Consider the following 23,362-nt stretch of genomic DNA (forward strand, 5'->3'; position numbering starts at 1 on the left):
GTTCTATTTTACCAAACTGTTAATCACAAATTCATTTAAAGACATTGATAAATGTTTTGATATATTTATTTGTAGATACACCACTTTAATTATAAAAGTTCAGAACAATGACTATACTTATACATGATTGTTTTTTTACAGCAGTAATGGCGGCTTCCATCGAAGATTTTGTTGCCCATTCAAACGTTTAATGAATTATAAAGCTAATATTGTGTCGGATAAAGCTTTAACGATTCGTCCGTTTGCTATTTCTATTAGGTTCCAACATTATTATCAATTTGAGTTTACAATAAATTTATCTAGATCTACAGATAAGCTGTAGGAGTAATGGAAATTCAATCCTAGATCTAAACTTTAGAATCTAGGTCAAACAAATCAAAACTAATTAGTTAAAAAAATCACAATAAATTATTGAGTTTGTTTATTAAACTATGTTAGTCCTTAAATATTTTATATAAATCTTTGCTTTTTAGCTGCAATGATCATCTAATACGAGAATACATGGGATTTATTTATCCAGGTTCTAGATCTAGATCTAGAATCTAGAGCTACGGAAAAACTAGACTTAAGAAGACAGCCGTTGATTATACATCTAGATCTAGCACAATCTAGATCTAGAATCTATGCCAATAAAGAGTTTCTATACTAAATTATTTCAGGCCTTACTTATTTATATAAATCTTTGTTTAGTTTTGGAATTGGCTAATGTGGAACATAATTTAATTTGAAATAATAGGGCCTATTCGCGTAACTGAAGTTTCTTACTTTGCAGTAAATTATAGAACTAATTCTGCACTAACTGTAATGCTCTTATAGGTAAGATGATAGTGTAATAGTTACCCTGCGGGTGGTATGGGTTCTTAAAGTTTTTCTTTTCATTTTTTTACTTTCTCGTATATACGAAGTATAGAGAAAGTATTGTAATCGTGCAAAAAAAAATCGAGATTTTTACAAATCTCGACGTTTTACACCTCACTGATACGGAAAAACATAATTTTGCAATCTTGTCCGTATGTCTTTGTGTGTGTGTGTCTGTGTGTGTGTCTGTGTGTCTGTGTGTCCGTGTGTAAACACGATTACTTGAGTACCCTTACAGCTAGGTTGATGAAATTTCATATATAAGTATTTTATCAAAATCGTAGATCCGTATCAACTTTTGAGCGATTTTCGATAACCGGAAGTGGTACTTTTCCTACTTTGAATTTTTCAAAAGCCTATAACTTGAGTACTATTTTAGATAGATACATGAAATTTCACATGTAAGTAAAAGATCTATTTCTCTACCTTCTGTTAAATTTTGAGTAATTTCCGTTGACTGGAAGTAGTAATTTACGCTACTTTCGATTTCTCAAAAAACTAATGTAAATTTTAGAAGTACTAATAATATTGCGCACTATTATGCGCTTTTTTATTTGGCGTTCACTTGGTGTGCAATTAATTTGTCTACGAGATTTTATTCTATTTTTAAAACTTTAAGTATTTAAAATGGATTAAAAATCATGTCTATAGCCCGAGTTCCCATCCCCTGTTATTTTATATAAGAATATTCGAGAAAGTTTAGGGGAGATCACTCCCGGTTTATTTTTTAGATGTGAATGATAAAGTTGCCTATCGGGATTTAGCGGAACACAGGGCAGGTGAAGTAGAGTTACCTGTTTCTGTGTCCTTTGCATTTAAAGGGACAGTGTAATCAGATCCATGCTGGCCGAAATCAGTGTTTAAAAACGATAAAAACATGTTGCCTGAGACTTGATGTGACACTGAGCCGTTGAAGTAGAGTTGGGTAGGTGTAGAGTTGACCTGTAACGTCAGCGTGTGAAGGGATTGTGTGGTCAGACCTATGCTCAGCCGAAATCGGTGTTATTAAAGGGACAAAAACGTCTGATGTGTGACGTCTTTTTTCAATGTGGGGTCTAATTGTTTTTGTTTTTTTTGTGATAATAATTAACAGTATGGAAGGGAGGGAAAAGATACAAATCATCAAATAAACATGACGTCATAATGGATAACCATTGAAACACACGGTTATTCAAGAATAACGGGTAGTCTAATGTATAATAAAGCTAGGCGATCACTTATCTGTGAAATGCAAACACACATTTAAAAAGTTTCACAGAAGTCAAACCAAGATTGAGAAGTGGATTGACCGCGATGGTAGTACTTTATGGTATTCTTTGTCCTTCTAAAACCTAAGTGTTTTTTTTCTGCATTTGATGATATATTTAATAAATATTTTATAGTTGTTTAATCTTCGTTAGATATTGTGTTTTTATTTTGCGGCATAAATCCTGTATAAAAGGTGTCTCTGGATTATGTATTTAGATTTTAGGTAAATCAATTTTGTAATGCATTTGCTACGAACTTGATTTAGCGTTGGTTTGTGTATATAGGGAAGCAAACGTTGGCACCAAACACAAAGAGAATCAAGGGATAAAAGTTAGTGTGCAACAGGAATTTTGTGCGCGCGGTGTTCTTATACAAGGTTATATGTGTTGGACAAAATGGCTGCGCGACAGTTAAAAACTACTGCGCGGCCAGGATTGAACACTGATTGTAATAACTGTCAAAGTAATACACAGTGCTAAACCCTGAATTGAGCTATGCGTTAAATTCACTGAATTTAAGAAAATAAAACCGACTCTCTTTCTAAAATAAAAGCATTTATCGCTATTAGGATCTCTTGCGACCAATATTTTTATTATAGAAAGCAGAAGTCAATTTTTTTCATGTTTGTTTGATTGTTTTTTAATTTAGTAATCTTTAAGTTAAATTTTATTAACTAGTTTTATATCTAATTGGAATAAGAATTAAATATTCCTGCATTGTCATCAAAGACGGATATAACTTGGAACGAAATGGCTGCATTAAAAAGTAAACAATAGAGTTACAAAATTGGCCACAAACCCACGAGCAATCAAACCGCCATTGTGAACAAAAAAAAGCTTATAAAAATAAAGATTAAACATAGCCCTTTTTTAATCCTTGATAGCTTGATACTATGTTCTCAAATTGTTCTGTGTTTATTGTATACATCTTTTAAAAACGTAACAAAGAAGTGCGTTAATGTCTGAATCACATGATCAAACGGGTAAAAGAAAATCCCCCAGTTAAGCCGTCTGATCTGGCCGAACGGGTGTCGTTTTTTACTGGTGCGGTGTGAGGGGGATGGGTGGGGAGGAAGTTATGTAGCAATCAGGATATGTGCACCCAAAAATAGGCGGTATATAAGGCGTGATGGTACGGTTATACGGATCAAAGCGGGGTTGGTCGCTTGACACGTAAACACCATTGTGGAATGTACACAAGCACACAATGGGGTGGGTTGAAAAGCCACTTATATTGTATTACACAATGTACTCTCGATCTTTATATAGTTGATTACCCTCCCCTCCCCTTCTACACCAGACTGATGAGAGGTCCTACAAATAACAGGTCCTATCGATGACATCTTACAAATGACAGGTCCTACATTAGGCATCTTACAAATGATAGGTCCCACAAATGACAGGTCATAGAAATGACGTCCTACAAATGAAAGGTTCTACAAATGAGAGGTCAAACTGATGACATCTTACAAATGCCAGGTCCTACAGATGCCAGGTCCTAAAGATGACATATTAAAATGACAGGTCCTACAGATGACATTGTACAAAGACAGGCCCTACAGATGACATATCCTACTGATCACAACTTATACACTAAGTTTTTCACGAACACTTGTCATCAACTAAAACAGAAACCTAAAACAACACAGGGCCAAAAACAACCTTCCCTATAACACCGAATACACTGCATTTATAATTGGTCACACATTATTGGATGGCGTGGCCTAAGGGGTAGAGCGCTAGGCTGCAAACGCGAATGTCTAGAGTTCGAATCTGTGTCCAAGTCGGTAGAACTTCCCAATGGTAGGGAGCGTAAAGGCGGATGGGCAAAGTACTGACCGCACCTTACCTTCATATGCCCAAGTAAAAAAAATACACGAACTCTACTTCATCTGCCTAAACAGGGTTCATTCTAATTACACAAATTGTAATAATATGAACTAACGTTACATTACGTAAATAAATAAATAACAAATATTATATTACACAAATTATAATAATAACAAAAATGTTACATTCGTGAAATAGTGAAAGTGCAAAATGTTACATGACAGTGTGACGTCATACCAAGAGAGCCGTGATGTAGCGACCACAGTGTACCAGGTCTCGCCTGAGTGAACCTGGTCTAGCTGAGATGAATGGGTTTTCTCTATGTGTGCACCGCATCCAGATCTCAATCGAAGGTTTTTAGTCGCCGTGACTTCTTTCATCGACCGTCACGGGCTGCTGGGGTGGGGGGGGGGGGATACGGCGGCGGTGGCGTTCTAAAGTTCGTTTAATACCTGTGGGGGGGGGGGGGATAAGGCGGTGGTCGCGTTCTAAAGTTCGTTTAATACCTGAAGAAAGGGAGAAGAGATAGGGAACTACTCGAGTTATGTTTTAGATTTCGGAGGAAGGGGGGGGGGGGCTTACTTTTGATGAAGTACTAAGGGTGGGGTTGAAAAAGAAATAATTTAAATCTGTGAAAGGTTTAGTGTAGGGATTAGGGTTTCGTCTAAGCGGAACCACTTTGTGTCTAAGTCAAGGTGGTTGTGTACATGGTTTGTTGGTGTACGTCTTCTGGGGAGGTAGGGGGGGGGGGGTTAGTGGTGTCTGTTTAGTTTTATGTTTGTTGGATTGCTTGGTAGAGTTGTATGTTGGATTGTGTAGTAGTGTGGTATGTTGTGTGGTAGTGTGGGGTAGTGTTGTAGGTTATGTTGTATTGTGTAGTATTGTCTTATGTTCAGTATGTTAATTGTTTTGACAATACGTTATGTGGCTGTGTCTGACAGAATTTGTTTTGCCATTTATGAAAAGGTGGACGTACATATAAGAATTTTTTTAAGTATATTTGGATTTCTATAGAGCTTGTATATTTTTACCGAAACTAAACCACACATAGGTGGGACGGAGTGGTCTAGCGGTAGAGAGCTGGGCTGCTAACCCGTAAGTCTCGAGTTCGAATCCGGGTTCAAGCCAGTAGACCGTCCCTGAGTCCACCCAACTCTGATGGGTACCTAACTCACGTTAGGGAAAGTAAAGGCGGCTGGGCATAGTGCTGACCACACTATCTCTTCATATGCCGAGGTCACAGAAACAAGTGAACTCTACTTCACTTGCCCCATAGACCGTCAGGTTTGAAAGGGAAACTTTACTTTTTTTTTTTTTTTTAAACCACACATAGCATGCTGTGAAAGGTGCATGTGTAAGGGAGGGGGGCTTTGTCCTATTAACATAAACACACCTTAAGCTGTTGAGTCACGAGTCACAAGAAAGACCTGCATTGTCTCTCGTCTGACACGATTTACTGATTAGTATCGCTGATTGGGTTGGGGGGGGGGGGGAGGGGGACACTGTGACGCATCGATAAATCAATTCTTTTGTCTAGCCAGCAATCTTTTCGTTCAAACAGGTTACATAATTTTAAGTTTTTCAACTTTTTTAAAGCTTTTGATACATAATGTTAGATTTTTCACTTTTTTAAAGCTTTTGATACATAATGTTAGATTTTTCACTTTTTTTAAAGCTTTTGAAACATAATGTTAGATTTTTCACTTTTTTAAAGCTTTTGATGCATAATGTTAGGTTTATCAACTTTTTTTTAAAATTTTGATTCGGGATTTTTATTTTAAAAGCCAGTCAACACACATCTAAGCCAAGTTAAGTTTAAAGCCACCAAACACATACCCACAATCCAAGTTAAGTTTAAAGCCAGTCAACAACCATCTAAGTAAAGTTTACAGCCAGTCAACAACCATGTAAGTAAAGTTTACAGTCAACAACCATGTAAGTAAAGTTTACAGCCAGTCAACAACCATGTAAGTAAAGTTTACAGCCAGTCAACAACCATGTAAGTAAAGTATCTTCCCTCACGTCCTATCTCCCTTCCTAGAAATTCCAAGAAAAGAATACCAGGACGTATTTATAACTTTTGTTACCTTTCATTCTCCCCCTCCCCTTTTTTTTTTGTTCAAATGTTGACACGACATTAGCAGACGACAACACCCAGGATACCCTCCCCACCCGCACCACTTTCTCCTTACAAAAGGGCGTGTCTTCACCTAACCACACTTTTGTGTCTGCCAACAACATCACCATTTTTATTTCACGTACGCCTCGTTGGAGATTTCAAGGCTGTAGGCACGAAGTCAACCAAGCGAAAAATATTTTAAGACTGACGGTTAGCGCTTTTACTGGGGTGGGATTATCGAAATTAATTTTGAGTCGGCCTCGCCCTAACTTGGGGGTTAGGTGGTTTGACAAGGGGAGCAGCTCGTTCATTTACTGGGGACTTCACAGTAACAAGACGTAACATTTTGGTCTAGCCTGTCGCAGGAAACTGTGGTCTAGCCTGTCATAGGAAACTGTGGTCTAGCCTGTCGTAGGAAACTGTGGTCTAGCCTGTCGTAGGAAACTGTGGTCTAGCCTGTCGTAGGAAACTGTGGTCTAGCCTGTCGTAGGAAACTGTGGTCTAGTCTGTCGCAGGAAACTGTGGTCTAGCCTGTCGTAGGAAACAGTGGTCCATCCTGTCGCAGGAAACTGTGGCCTAGCCTGATTACAGGATACTGTGGCCTAGCCTGCCGCAGGAAACTGCGGTCTAGCTTGTCGTAGGAAACTCTGATCTAGAATTCGCAGGATACTGTGGCCTAGCCTGCCGCAGGATACTGCAGCGTCAACTGCCGCAGGTTACCTGAGTCAAGAGTCGTCTGTCACAGACACGTCTAACGTCAGCACTAGACAGATAACAAGGTGTTCTGATTAATACCGGCACTACCTGGATTCCATACCTATTGATACAGTGCCTGGTTTGCTTTGTAAGTAGATCACCTATATTTTAATAATTAATTGCTCAAGTAATCATTTATCTGATACATTAAATTAACCACAAAAGCTGTCTGTCTAAATATTGATAGCTGTCAGTTAAAAACATATTTTGAATATCAGCCCTATTTGGCAGTATAAGTTATTTTTCCTACGCAAAGCGTTGGTCCATGCAGAAATGCCCAATGGCCAAAAAGGCAGAAGTGCCCAATGGCCAACAAGGCAGAAGTGCCCAATGGCCAACAAGGCAGAAGTGCCCAATGAAAATAACCGTCTAAATTATTACGTAGGCCAACTTTCTCCATGTTCATCTTAAAACTAAACACTGTTTATTGTCCCTATTATCCTGTCTTCTATAGTTTTTATACTACTTACATCGGCTCAGGGTGGTAAAATCTATTAATTGTGACTCTGTATAAATAAATTCAGTAATGACAATTTTATCGGCAATTTTTTTTTTAATAAAATTAATTCGGCAATCCACGCAAGATTATGTGGCATTAAGTTTAATCCTAATCAGCTTAGCATTAATATCACAGAGGTGGGAGTTAGGTGCCCTTGGGGCGGGCCAATAGACAATGGTTTGGTGTATTGATTCTGTGGAATAAGGTGATCGCTGGTTAATAGGATTTTTTTATCATAAAGTGATATTTCTTATATACATTTGTTTTATCATAACGTGATATTTCTTATATACATTTGTTTTCATCATAAAGTTATAGTTCTTAAATAAATGTGATTCTTTAATCATAAGGCAATATTTCTTTAAAAAATGTGATTTTCTTTATCATAAAATTATAAGTTCTTAAATAAATGTGATTCTTTAATCATAAGGCAATATTTCTTAAACAAATGTGATTTTCTTTATCATAAAATAATATATTTTATATAAATGTGATGGTTTCTATCATAAAATAATATATTTTATATGAATGTGATTGTTTCTATCATAAAGTGATTGATTTAGTCATTAATATGGGCGGTAAATTTTGGCTTTAGAGACCTCAGTTGTGAAAACGTTTATTTACTTCCCAGTCCAGATATTATTTGCACTAAACGAAGTTTACAATAGCATCTAAATCTATTTGGACTGTATTGGTTTAGTTCTAACAGGCTTTCCTATGATGAGTTAGTCGTTGTTGAATTAAGGATACAGACAACATACATAATAACATGATTGTTACGTTGCTGTGTTTTTATTTCTAAAATTGACGTGTTATTTCACCTGTAAGAATGTTGTGTCTTTATTATAACAGAGTTGTCATAGTTTTGTTCTACTGGTTGTGGTTTATGTGGTTTATGTGGTTATTCGAATGTGGTAATTATACGTGGCAAGGCGGACTCTATATTCTTATTATAAGTGGCAAGCATATGTGTTAACAAAATTAGTTGTTTATGTGACTAGTAAAAGCGGCTACAACAGATGTCATTATATTTCACTACAGTACGTTGCTAATACATACGTCTAATATAACACATTTATAAAACAGGTTTTCGTAAATTTTCTAGTCAAGTCATTTAAGTGCTAAATATAATTGTAACATATTTTGTAATAATATTTGTGAACTACATGTTAGAATTATTTACCGCATATAATAGTGTATCATATTCATCTGCGTATGAGTGGACTTATCGCTGTTAAAAAACAAATATTTCTGATTGTTTCAGTTTTATTAATTGCCCCGGATAAACCAAGAGTACTAAGTTGATCAGCATAAAGCAACGACATACAAGTGAGTTATTGAACAAAGTTCCTTAACAAAGTTTCTTAACAAAGTTTCTCAACAAAACTTTACACCGACCTACAATTTGTAGCTGAACCATGAACTTGTAACATAATTTGGATTCCATCAACACTTACTAGAGGTTACAATCTGTAACAATGGCAAGTTTAATCTCAATCTGTTTTCACTTCGTCTGGATTACCAGCCTTTTGACAACACTGTACCAGGAGACATCCGCTCAATCTACATCTTCGATACCGACTATTTCTTCGTCGATACCAACAGTTTCGGCATCGACATCAAAGATTTCTACATCGATACCATCTATTTCTACATCGATGCCGACTATTTCTACATCGATACCGACTATTTCTACATCAATACCAACTATTTCTACATCGATGTCAACTATTTCAACATCGATACCAACACCTACTACATCGATACCAACACCTACTACATCGATACCAGCTGTTTCGTCGTCAGTTGCATCTCAAGTGACAGTTTCAACATCTCTCTTGACATCAACAGTTGTATCAACACCTGTAACTATGTCCTCTTTAACAGCCACACCATCGTTAGCAACATTTGTTGCCACCAGCTCGCTATCAACATCAGTACATCTAACATCAACATCTCTTCCAACATCAACACCTTTATCAACACCATCAGTTTTCTTATCAACAGTTGCAGGCTCCAGCTCGCTATCAACATCAGTACATGCAACATCAACATCTCTTCCAACAACAACACCATCAGTTGTTTTATCAACATCAGTTCATCCAACATTAACATCTCTTCTAACATCAACACCTTTATCAACACCATCAGTTTTCTTATCAACACTTGCAGGCTCCAGCACGCTATCAACATCAGTACATTCAACATCAACACCTGTTTCTACCAGTTCTATATCAACGTCAGCATCTGTAGTTTCAACATCCACAGTAGCATCAACACATTTATCAACATCTACACCAGTTTTATCAACAGTTGTAAGCTCCATCTCGCCAACAACGTCAATACATTCAATGTCAACATCACTTCCAACATCAACAACGACTGTCTTATCAACAACTGTTTCTTTCAGTATTTCGTCAACATCAGTACCTATAAGTTCAACATTACCTGGAATATCAACACCATCATTAACAACATCACAAGTATTTTCAACACCTAGCTCGACTCTTTCGTCTAGGAGTACAGTTTCAACAATTATATCAACACCCTTATCAACACCTACACTAGCATCTACCCCTGTGTTATCAACTTCTGCAGCCATCAGCTCTCTATCAACATCTACAACTGCAACATCAACATCTCTTCCAACATCAACACCTTTATCAACAGTTGCAGGCTTTAGCTCGCTATCAACATCAGTACATCAAACATCAACACCTGCTTCTACCAGTTCTATATCAACGTCAGCATCTGTAGTTTCAACATCCACTATAACATCAACACATGTATCAACATCTACACCAGTTTTATCAACAGTTGTAAGCTCCATCTCGCCAACAACGTCAATACATTCAATGTCAACATCACTTCCAACATCAACACCTCTACCAACACCATCAGTTGCAGGCTTTAGTTCGCTATCAACATCAATACATCCAACATCAACATATATTCAAACATCAACAATATCAATGGTCTTATCAACACTTGCAGGCTTAAGCTCACCATCAACATCAGTACATCCAACATCAACAACGACTGTCTTATCAACACCTGTTTCTCTCAGTATTTCGTCATCATCTGTTTCTATAAGTACAACATTACCTGTAATATCAACACTATCATCAACAACATCACAATTATTTTCAACACCTAGCTCGACTGTTTCGTCTAGGAGTACAGTTTCAACAATTACATCAACACCCTTATCAACACCTACACTAGCATCTACCCCTGTATTATCAACGTCTGCTGCAACCAGTTCTCTATCTACACCTGCAATATCAACATCTCTTCTGACATCAACATTCTTATCAACACCATTAGCTACAACATTATCAACATCCAATTCAGTCTTATCAACATCTATTGTTACAAGCACTATATCAACATCAGTGCCTGTAGTTACAACACCTGTAACATCATCATCACATGTAACAACATCAACACCTGTTTTATCAACAACCGTGTCCTCTAGCTTTTTATCAACACCGTTACCTGTAGCATCAACACTCCTTTCACCAATCTCACCTGCCTCATCAACATCTGCAACACTTACCTCAGTTCTGTCATCAAGGGTTACTGCCTCAACATCTATACTAGCATCAACATCAGTATCAACATTAGTATCAACATCATCATCAACATCAGTATCAAGATCAGCATCAACGCCCCTAATCACACCTTCATCAACATCTGCATTTATTTTATCAACAACACCTATTACCACCAGCTCTCTTTCAACATCAGTACCTGTAGTTTCATCATCACATCCGACATTAACATCTTTACCAACATCAACACTTCTCTTACCAGCAACTACATCTTTAAGTTTGCTATCAACTACAGCAACTGTACTTTCATTATCACTTCAAACATCAAGTCTGTTTTCAACATCCGCAACCGTATTCCCGACATCAACAACCTCTAGCTCCATTCTTTCATCTAGAGCTATAGTTTCAACATCTCTATCAACCTCACCAGCTTTATCAACACCAACAGCAACAGCCACACCTGTATTATCAATACCTGTTGCCATCGGCTCGCTATCAACATCAGTATCTGCGATTTCAACATCTCTTTCAACATCAACACCTTCATCAGTGCTTTTATCAACATCTTTAATTACCTCTCCATCAACATTTGTAGTCTCCAGTTCACATACTTTATCAACAGTGTCAGCATCACTAACAACATCAATATCTGTATCAACATCTGCACCTGTTATAGCCACAGCTATACCTTCAAGCTTACTATTAACACCCCTTCAAACATCAACACTATTCGCTACACATTTATCAACTTCCCCACTTGGCTTATCAACAAGTACAGTTTCAAACTCGTTAATTTCATCTAAAGCTACACTTTCAACGTCCTTTCTAACATCAACGTCATTATCAAATTCATTATCAACACCTGTCTCAACACTTCTTGCAACACCAACTTCAACATCCGTTTTATCAACATCAGCTATTTCAAGCACTCCAACAGCATCACCAGCTATAACAACATCAATGCCATCATCAACTACTTTATCAATCTCCACGTCAGTCGTATTAACAGCGACGCCGGTCTTATCAACAACCACGCAAATTTCATCAACATCCATGACTTCAATTTTCTCGTCCAAAGCTACGATTGGAACTTCCAATCTAGGTTCAACAACTTTATCAACATTCGTAGCAACACCTTTAACAGCATCTTCATCAACACCTTCAACAACAACTTTTTCAACACCCTTAGCAACATCTTCATTGTCGCCTTTAGGAACATCTTTATCAACATCTTTATCATCTTCATCAATATCCACACTGACAGTATCAACACCAGTCGTTTCAGGCACACATTTTACATCTAAAGCTACTGTTTCAACATCGATTCAGGCATCAACATCCTCAGTAACACCTTCATCAACATCTACACCAATACTTAGTTCAACATCTACACCAATACTTAGTTCAACATCTACATCAATGCTCAGTTCAACATCTACACCAATGGTATCAACATTGGTATCAACACCTTTATCTACACTTGTATCAGCAACACTACCAACACCATTGTCAACACAGGTATCAACACCTGCATCAACTCTTATATCAGCGACTGTACCAGCATCCGTATCAACACAGGTATCAACATCCATTCCAGTCACATCAACAACGAAATTATCCAGTGCACTGATGTCTACTTTATCTGCTAGTTCAACACTAACATCAACAGTGTTATCAACACTTGTATCAACATCAACACCTCAATTATCTCAGACTCTAGTTTCTAGCACGCTGCCGACATCCATAAATATCATTCCTACATCCATTGCCTCATCAACACCCGTATCAACATCTGTATCAACAACTACATCTGTTTTACCTACAGCTTTAACAAGTAGCGTTTTTCTTTCTTCCAAAGCTACCGTTTCAACATCTCAATCAACATCATTACCTTTATCAACATCCACACCTGTTGTATCAGCAACTGTTGTCTCCAGTTCCTTATCAACATCTGTACCTCTAATATCAACATCAATTCACATTTCATCTCTTTTATCAACACCATCATCTATCTTAGCAACATCAGTATCATTATCAACACCTTTAGCTTTGTCTTTATCAACATCTACAACAGTCTCCCCAACATCTGTTGTTACCAGCACGTTATCAACATCAATAACCTCATCGTATCCACACACATCAACATTAGCAACTTTTGTAACAACATCTACAACTCTGACATCAACAGCAACTATTTACAACTCGGCTGTCCCTGCTACTGTTTCAACATCAGTTTCAACAACATCATCTTTATCAACACCTCATGTAACTACCTTATTAACATCTACACCAGCCTTATCAACACTTGTATCAACATCTGTACATATTATATCAGCAACTACATCTTCAAGCTTATCAACAACAGCACCTCTCATTTCAACTTTTCTTCAGACATCAATACCTTTATCAACATCAATGCTACAATCCACATCTGTATTTTCAACCTCAGCGACTGCAACATCATCACCCACTACAGCGGCAATAGTTGTATCCACAATCTCTTACATAACATCCTCTGGGGTATCAACATTATCCGTGGCAACTTTAGGATCTGTATCAACATATGGCACACCATCAATTGGAGTATCAGCATCCACCATGACAACATCATCCGTAGTGTCAACATCCCTTTCGACATCTCCATATTTATCAACATTCTCTACCACATCATTGTCTGGTGTATCACAAACATCCTTGACAACATCACTCAGCGCTGCATCCAACGTACAAACATCACTTAATGTATCACCCACGTCATCGACGTCTTCATCTGTTGTGCCAACATTATCTGTTTCATCATCGCATCTTTCAACATCAGCGGATGTGACAACATCAACTGTATCAACACTTCCTGGTGTATCAACACTGACTTTATCAACATCATCACTTGCAACTTTAGCTGTGTCAACATCAGCTGTAGTGTCAACATCATTAGTTGTATCATCAACAACCGTATCAACTTCTCCAAACTCCATACCAAGTTTTTCAACAGTCACACCCTCGTCTTCAAGTCATGGTGCATCAACCAGCGGTTCAACACCGGATTTATCAACATCGTCCACATTTTCAGCGACACAAGCAGCGACAACCATCCTACCCACAACCATCCTACCCACAACCATCCCACCCACAACCATCCTACCCACAACCATCCTACCCACAACCATCCCACCCACAACCATCCTACCCACAACCATCCCACCCACAACCATCCTACCCACAACCATCCCACCCACAACCATCCTACCCACAACCATCCTACCCACAGCAACCCTATCTACACCCATCCAGCCCACAACAGTCTCGCCCACAACAACCCCGCCCACAACAACCCCGCCCACAACAACCCCGCCCACAACAACCCCAACAACAACCCTCCCACCTACAACTGTCTCACCAACAACCCGTCTAACTGCCAACCCCACAACCACACCCTCGCCGTCCCTCTCCCGCCCATGGAACAAAGGTAAATATATCACGTGATCAAGCCTAGCATGTATCACACTCCACATTGTATCACACTCCACATTGTATCACACTCCACATTGTATCACACTCCACATTGTATCACACTCCACATTGTATCACACTCCACATTGTATCACACTCCACATTGTATCACACTCCACATTGTATCACCATCCACATTGTATCACACTCCACATTGTATCACACTCCACATTGTATCACACTCCACATTGTTCACAATAATAATTCGCCCTGTTAAAGTTACCGCTCTAAATGTTTGCTTGAGATCCTACTAGATATCCTAGAAGTCACGTGATTTAACTCTAGCTTTACCTGGGGTCTTGAAATAAATAGTTATCAACAAGTGTGGGGGAGGGGGGGGAGGGGCAACAATTGAAGGGGGACAACTTTTTATTGTCTCCCCTCGGGGTTACATCTGTACTAACACTGACTACCAACAAGGGGAGATTAAAAGGTCAAGAAACCACCACAAATTGTTTATATTTCACGCCGGATTAAGCTGAGTTTAAAAATTTACAGTACAAAGGGATGGGTTAAATTACTAGTTAGCAAGAAAATTGTTCACTACTGTTAGACACATGAAAGTTAATATGATGGAAATTTTAAAACAGCTGCGATTTTAAACTATATAACATTATCGGCGCAAACAATTAGTGATTAATTGTGGTTGGAATCTTAAGAAATGTAAAAAAAAAAAAAGTTCGAGGAGTTCACCTTTACAGTGATCTAGACACACAGAACTATGTTCAGCCGCCTCTTCTATCCCAAACGTTAGTCAGGTACGCATTAGTGCTGGGTGAACTCACAGATGTGGTATTGATTCGATACCTTCGTATTAGCAGGTGAAGGCTCTACCCTTCAACCACACAGACCCACCAAAAGAATTCAAAGGAAACATTTCATTACAAAACAATTCATCAACTAATTAATAATTTAGAAAATAATTGCAAATTCAAACCTTATTTTATAAAAGTTCCTAAATGAAAATTTACCTCGATTGAACTTTATTCCTTTGAAATTGAACTTTATTTGATTGAAATTGAACTTAATTCCATTGAAACTGAACTTTATTCCGTTGAAATTGAACTTTATGCCGTTGAAACTGAACTTTATTCCGTTGAAATTCTACCTCTGCAGAGAACAGCGTCGTGTCAGTGCCGTTTGGTCTCAAGTTTAGCCGGACGTTTGACCCCCAGCTCCTGAACAGATCATCAGAGATATTCCAGTCAAGTCTGAAGGAGTACAAGCAAAATGTAAAGTTCTTGTGTCTTAAACTGTCCACAGAATTGTTGACTTAAACTGTCAACAGAATTTTTTACTTAAACTGTCCACATAATTGTTTACTGAAGCTGTCCACAGAATTGTTGACTTAAACTGTCCACAGAATTGTTGACTGAGACCGTCCATAGAATTGTTTTCAATTTTAACCTAAGCTATAGTAAAAAAAATTCAACTAACATCTAAATATTGTATTTTTATCATTTAAATCAAGCACATAACTGTCTTACCGTCACGACTTCGTCTGTCACGACCTCGTATTACTATGCTACTATTGTTTTTTTTTTTTTTTTTTTTTTGTTTTTTTTTTTTTTTTTGTTTTTTTTTAGAAATACACAAAAGTCTATATAAGGGATTATTTCAGTCAGTCAGTAAAGTAATGTAGCGAATATTAAAAAGTAAAATAACGTTTTTTTCTTACAAACTATAAGAAAATGTTTTTAAAATATTTACTGAATGTTGTCCCACCCATCTAACCTGTCTTTGATATAGTTGACTGACTAACATAACAACACATATAACATATCCTGAATGGTGTCCCTACCCATCTCACCTGTCTTTGATATAGTTGTCTTATTTGATAAACGTCTCTTATTGTTTTACAGTTGACTAACTTGTACGCCAACGTACGGAACTTTCGAGAAATCCTCATCAAGGAATTCATGTAAGTGACGTCATGTTTTTCATTTGCTAAACTAACATTATCGATATATTCATCGTAGCTGAAGTAGAGTTTACCTGAAATTACAATTCTTGACTAGAGAAATCACCAGATGTGTGAATTTTTATCGTGAGTTGTGTCATGTCATTAGATGACCAAAGTAGTAGCCAAATGACCAAATTTATCTTTATTGTGGGTTGTGCCATAGAACATGAAACACATTACATGTGTCATCAGTCATGGGGGATAGTTTAGATCTTATTTCGTTTGCGGCCCCTGTGGGACCGCAACTGTTGATGTTATTTTTGTGCCCTTCGGTGAGCAATGTTCCCCGTGTTTCCCATGTCATGTGACCTCTGTGTGTAGTTGTGAATGTGTCAACTGGATTCAAACCTCAGTCTGAGGGTGATCAGGACAGTATGCTGACAGGGGTATAGAATAACTAGAGTAATGTATATAGACCTAGTGAAGGGCTTTATGATATTGTAATTCTAAGGAAGTCTGTATGAAGTAGTGAAATTGATCAAGAAAGAAGCAGCTTTGTTTTTTGTTGTGTCTCAGGGTAAGCCTGTAACCGCACCACAGTGGATAACCATCGCACCCTATCCCCCACTGAGGCTGTGTTACAAACATATGTTTATACATTGGCTTGTGATATTGTATGCATGTTCTAATGTTAGACTAAATTTACACTTCATCTATGGCATTCTGGAGCCTGAAACTTATCGCTACAAACTGTAGTCAGAATTTCTATGCGTAAATTGATAATAAAACTTTTTTAAAAGCTTTTTAGTCCGTCCTTTCAAGAAGTAAATACACTCGTTTTATAGCATAGCCTGTAATTTTCAGTAGCTGTTGCAGCGCAGTAGGGATTAGCTTTCAAACAGGCCCATTGTAAGAACGTTCTAAGGTTTACGTAACCCCCACCCCCACACACACAATCACACACAATCCCACACAATCCCACACACACCTCTTTGAGTCCCCACAAGAGGTGTGTTTTAAACCCATGCTGGCTGTTGACAAAAGATTTTGTTGCTTCGTAAAATGTTAGACAGGAACATTTGCGTTCCTTACACCAATATATCCTTTCACCTGTACACCTTACACCAATATATATATTTACACCTGTACACCTTACACCAATATAACCTTACACCTGTACCACTTACACCAATATATCCCTACACCTGTACACCTTACACCAATATATCCCTACACCTGTACACCTTACACCAATAAATCCTTACACCTGTACACCTTACACCAATATATCCTTACACCTGTACACCTTACACCAATATAACCTTACACCTGTACCATTTACACCAGTATATCTTTACACCCATCTACCATACAGTAAATTATATTTACACATGTACATCTTACACCAATTCACCTTTAATCCCACAAACCTAACACCAATATTTATTTACACCAACATTTCACTAGCTCTATCTACTTACACTAATTTAGCTACACACCTGTATATATTACATACTTACAATTACTTATTATAAAACCTTACAGTAAATTAATGTACACTACTACATCTTTACATTTGACCACGTGTACATCATTACACTATGGGCAGTGACCAAAGATCAAAGTACGATATAACTTGTGTATATGATTGTACATAAACACCAATACACCTCTAAAAAACTACGTGTACACCAATGCACCTTCACAGATCTACCTGTATGCCCATACACCTTCAGAAATCTACCTGTATGCCCATACACCTTCAGAAATCTACCTGTATGCCCATACACCCCTACATATACCTACATGTACACACACTGCTACACGTCACCCTAATGTACTTTTCCCCTATCTGTAAATCTATTATTTGCCAGACAATATAACCCAAAGATAGAGCATACATTATTTTATTTCTGTCAACAATAAAAGCAGTAAGTCTGTGACGCCAACACCCAACCCTGTTTGTTATCTATAGATTATGTTGCTCCTTGATCCTCCCCCCCCCCCACAGGGATCGACCTACCATGCTAGCCCCACGGGTGCCTGGGTATTCTGTCAACATTTTATAGGAAGTCTTGTTCTAGGGTCGATCCTTTCTGCCTTGGGGGGTAAACAGGTCTTAAATGACGCCACGGCTAATCTTTCTTGATCACGGGTTAGATGACGTCATGACAAGCGCGGTAACATCCGGGTACATGGGACATGTTGTTGTGTTTGTATCTGTTTTGTATGGGGAAGGCGTGGTTTTCTGATAAAAAAATGTTTGTCAGCGGCTTAGGTATTGTCGTATTATTGTAAAAAAATAGTTGTCTACAACCTAGGTAGTGTTGTAGTGGTGTATAAAAAGATGTTTATCTACAGCCCAGGTAGTGATGTATAAAAATATTTTGTCTACAGCCCAGGTAGTGATGTATAAAATATTTTCTCTACAGCCCCGGCAGTGTTATAGTGCTATATAACGTCACACTGCTTGTCTTCAACACGTCCGCCAATCCGCTGAACGCGACGGAGGTTACACAAGCACTGGTAGACTTGTACCCAGCGCTGCAGAAAGTCACGGACATGGACACGGCTTACCTAGCCTTGACCTACAACAGCAGCGTTGAAAAAGGTACGCTAGATGGCACCCAAGTCGCACCTTGTGACAACTTAGAGGGGTAGGGTGTGGTGGGGTGGGGTGGGAAAACTATTCTGATAAATTCCCCTGTCCTTGCTCTTGATAGATTGCACGATTTTAACTATTATAATTTAACGGATTGAGAATCTTTTCAACAATTAAGGATTTAGAATAAACGACTCTGAAGACATTATATAGACTAAAAGTGTTTGCTTGACTTCAGCTTGTGAACTCGAACTCGTGTCTTTCAAATATTGATCAAAATCGATCCAGATTTGAGTTTATGTTGAAAAAAGTACTTAAAAATATTTAATTTATTATTTTAATAAATGCATGTTCAGAGGTTTGGCGCAGTCCCTCCCCCCCCCCTCCTCGCGTCCCTATGCTATATCCAGTGCGACGGTTTAGCTCAAGAGCTAGTTTTACTTTTTAAGGTTTTTGTTTAAAGTCATAGCGTAGCGGTTGTGATGTCAATAACATTAGATCCTGCTTTCATTGAGGATATGCAGTAACTTAAGATCATTAATTAAGGATGTGCCATAAGGGGTCGTCCATAAATGACGTCACACTCGTAGTAGGGAGGGGGGTCCGTAATTTTGTGACAGTGTGATGAGGGGGAAGGGAGGGGGGGGGGAGTTCAGATGGTGTGACGTCACACTTTTGCATTATAAAAAAGCAATGTTAGAAAACAAATTTCAGCCGTTATTTCGCGTTTTAGAAAATGTTTTTAATAAATTGTAATAGTAATTGATCAAAATACTGTATGCTGACTGAGATCTGACAAGATTTTGGAAAAATATCGATGTTTTTAGAAAAATTCATCTGCAATTTTGAGGGGAGTTGTAGGCTGAGGTACGACGTCATTTTAGGGGGGGGGGGGTCTGGCTTTTTGTGACCATGTGTGACGGACCGGAGGGGGGAGGTAAACATCGTCCAAAAAAGCGTGACGTCATTTATGGATGACACCTAATATATAATAACGGTTCCACGGTTAAAAAGCTGAAAAAACTTTTGTTATAAATACGTTAAGTTTAAAATAATACAATTATAAATAGCAACACTTATAACCAATATCACTTGTCAGTACATGTCATATGTCATCTAATGACAGCTGGTCAGACCCTAGCTCTGGTGGCCAGTGACCCCTGTATGGCAGACAGCATCTGCCCAGCCAACTACGTGTGTGACGTCAACAGAGGACAGTGTCGGGAAAAGTGCTCACTGCACGTGTGTCCGCCTCAGGCTACCTGCTATCTGGATGAGGGGAACAACCCCAAGTGCAGGTCAGTTAACCCAGGTCACGTGATATGTTGATGAGTTGAACAACCCCAAGTGCAGGTCAGTTAACCCAGGTCACGTGATATGTTGATGAGTTGAACAACCCCAAGTGCAGGTCAGTTAACCCAGGTCACGTGATATGTTGATGAGTTGAACAACCCCAAGTGCAGGTCAGTTAACCCAGGTCACGTGATATGTTGATGAGTTGAACAACGCTAGGTGCAGCTTCTATCCTCTAACAGTTTAAGTTGATGAATGCAACCAGGTCAGGTTCTATCCTACCAGCTCTTCCTGGCAACATTAAACTTGTCATTTCTTCATTTTCTACTGGTTAAAATTAAAATTAACTTTATCAATCAATCAATCACAAGTAGCATATAAAATTGGATTATGTCCCTTTGTTTGCGCTATGTAACGAGATTATGTCCCTTAATTTGAGCTATGTTATGAGATTATGTCCCTTACTTTGAGCAGATGTAACGCAGACGACAAGTTCGTGTATGGAGGCGCCAACTGCACTCAAGTTGGTGAGAAACTGGCCCTCGGCTCCAGTGAGATCATCGCCCTGGCCGTCTGCCTAGGTGGCGCTGTCATTATCATAGCCGTCATTCTCACCGTCTGCATCATGCACCGCAGACGACACAGGTAGAAATTAAACGTTACATCATTTTGAAATCTTGTCATTTTCTTTTTATTTTTGCGTTATCTTTAGTTGTACAAATATTTTTTTGTAGTTTAAAAATAATTTTGAACAATTGACCTTTTATTTTATGACTCCCAAATTTTATTTAAGACATTCTTATTTATTATTGATATTTTTATTTTTTTTAATGAATTCATTATTTAATTTTTTTGCTTTACAATTTGATCTTTTTATTTTGTTTTAGTTTATTTTAATTTTCAAAATCTCAATTTTGATGCCCTTTTATTTCTTATTCTTTTAATGTTTTAGTTAAAATCTGAGGTGATTTTTTTTTTAAATCATTGATTTGTTTATCTCCCTTGTTAGGCTTAAAGAAATACAATCAGAATGTTATCACAAACACGCAGCCTATCATACTCATGTCTTTAAAATTGTCCTAAAGCTGTTCTTAAAATTCTCCTTAAAATTATCGTAAAATTCTCCTAAGATTCTCAAAAATTTATCCTAAAATTGTCCTAAAATTGTCCTCTGATCTCAGAAAAGACGAGCTGTATGAAATGTCCTCCTCCGAGCAACTGGCCGTGTACCCCACGGGCGGGAGTCTCTACTCACCCTACCAGGGCTCCACCTACCTGGGCAGGGGTCACTACGACAACACCGCAGACGACCAGTTCAGAATCCCCCCATTCAAGGTCTCGGTCGAACCACGTGACGACCACATCGGCCAACAAGCCACGCCCCAGGATATTCCTGTCTTCCCCACCAAATCGACGCCAACGGCCTACAATTCCAAAGCAAAATGGCCGCAACATTCCTCGTGGAGCGACGAAGACGACAAATGACGTCAGAGACAAGGAATAAACGACACACGTAAAGAGAAAGTGAGCACACAATAACAGTGGATAATAATATGTGTGTTCAAAAACATGTGAGACTGATCCAAAATTTTTTCTTTGAGTTCGTGTTTAAATAAAGCGTGAAAGCAAATTTTGAATGCAAGTCACAAAATAACCAGACTTTTAAAATGCATACTCCTGTATAAAAAATGTCTTCAATAAGTGTATAAGACTTAATATGTATGTATATAAGCGAAAATCATGTTTAAACATAAAAATGTCATTGTAAGCAACATATTGGATGTATAACACGTATAAACTCACAAATTGTGAAAAATTTGGTATCCAAACATTTGTCACTATCAAAGAGCCTTCACTCTGAAGATCTCCACCAACTTCATGTTTCTAGATAGGAAGGTCTAGTTTCATAATCATTGTACCACCCCAGGGGGGTGTACGACCCAATGAGGTGTACGACCCAGGGAGGTGTACGGCACAGAGAGGTGTACGACTCGGAGAGGTGTACGACCCACGGAGGTGTACGACCCAGGCAGGTGTACGACCCAGGGAGGTGTACGACCCAGGCAGGTGTACGACCCAGGGAGGTGTACGACCCAGGCAGGTGTACGACCCAGGGAGGTTATACGACCCAGGTAGAAGCAACACCCCAGAGACATATACCACGTTATTTGGAAACCTGTGTTATAAATTTAGTTAACGACAAATTATTGGTACACGGCTTGCATAACAATTGTACTCTAGACTTATATTTTTATATTATATATATTATTTATTTTTTGACATCTTAATCTTCTGTTATCCCACACGCTTTATTATGTGATAACGTATAAATGCATCAACGTATAAAATTTTTCAGACTTGCAACGTGAGCACTATTTATTACTCGTCTACCAATGTTGTCCTTTATGTTCTATCGATCACTGGCTGGTCCATATACCTGATCTGTAAATAAATGGAATCAAACATCAAGGTCTGGCTTATTGTTTGTTGAATATTAAACTCGAATGTTAATTTGGTCAAATGAGAAAATTGTTCTTGAATGTTTTTCATTATATTCACACACACACACATATATATATATATATATATATATATATATATATATATATATATATATATATATATATATATATATATATATATATATATATATATGAGAGAGAGAGAGAGAGAGAGAGAGGGGGGGGGATACTAAAATATTCCATCAAACGTTTAACTAGAAGCGGCATCCTAAAATACCTCACCAAACGTTGAACTAGAAGCGGCATCCTAAAATACCCCACCAAACGTTTAACTAGAAGCGGCATCCTAAAATACCTCACCAAACGTTGAACTAGAAGCGGCATCCTAAAATACCCCACCAAACGTTTAACTAGAAGCGGCATCCTAAAATACATCACCAAACACCTCACCACACACCTCACAACACACCTCACCAAACACGCTCACCATCCCACAAGCACATTTTCCCAGTGGCTTCTACATGAAGCGATGTCGACTAAATTATTTGTTTGGAGTAGTTGAAATTTCTTGAAATGTCTTTGTGCGACTAACCTCCCTCCAGCTCCCCCCTCCACACCAAACTACGAACCCCCTACACCTCGGATTACTTGAAGCGTATCTTTATCTATAAATGCATCTTCACAAGTTTGTGATACATGCATTGATCTGATTATCAATCACCACATACC

General features: G+C 38.2%; 1 protein-coding gene across 1 annotated transcript; it reads left to right on the plus strand.

Moving 5' to 3' along the window:
* Positions 1 to 8,759: 8,759 nt before the first annotated feature.
* LOC131946991 (mucin-17-like) lies at positions 8,760 to 22,640 on the plus strand (the record flags this gene model as incomplete). The annotated part of the gene is made up of 8 exons (XM_059308065.1): positions 8,760 to 9,174; positions 13,682 to 14,329; positions 15,490 to 15,605; positions 16,236 to 16,294; positions 18,709 to 18,887; positions 20,005 to 20,176; positions 20,646 to 20,816; positions 21,353 to 22,640. Coding segments are annotated over 8 exons (2,064 nt in total), but the record flags the coding sequence as incomplete, so codon positions are not given.
* Positions 22,641 to 23,362: the final 722 nt, after the last annotated feature.

This window comes from Physella acuta, unplaced genomic scaffold (genome assembly GCF_028476545.2).
Source record: "Physella acuta isolate Inbredline_101_S28 unplaced genomic scaffold, ASM2847654v3 ptg000579l, whole genome shotgun sequence".
In the NCBI taxonomy this organism is placed as follows: domain Eukaryota; kingdom Metazoa; phylum Mollusca; class Gastropoda; family Physidae; genus Physella; species Physella acuta.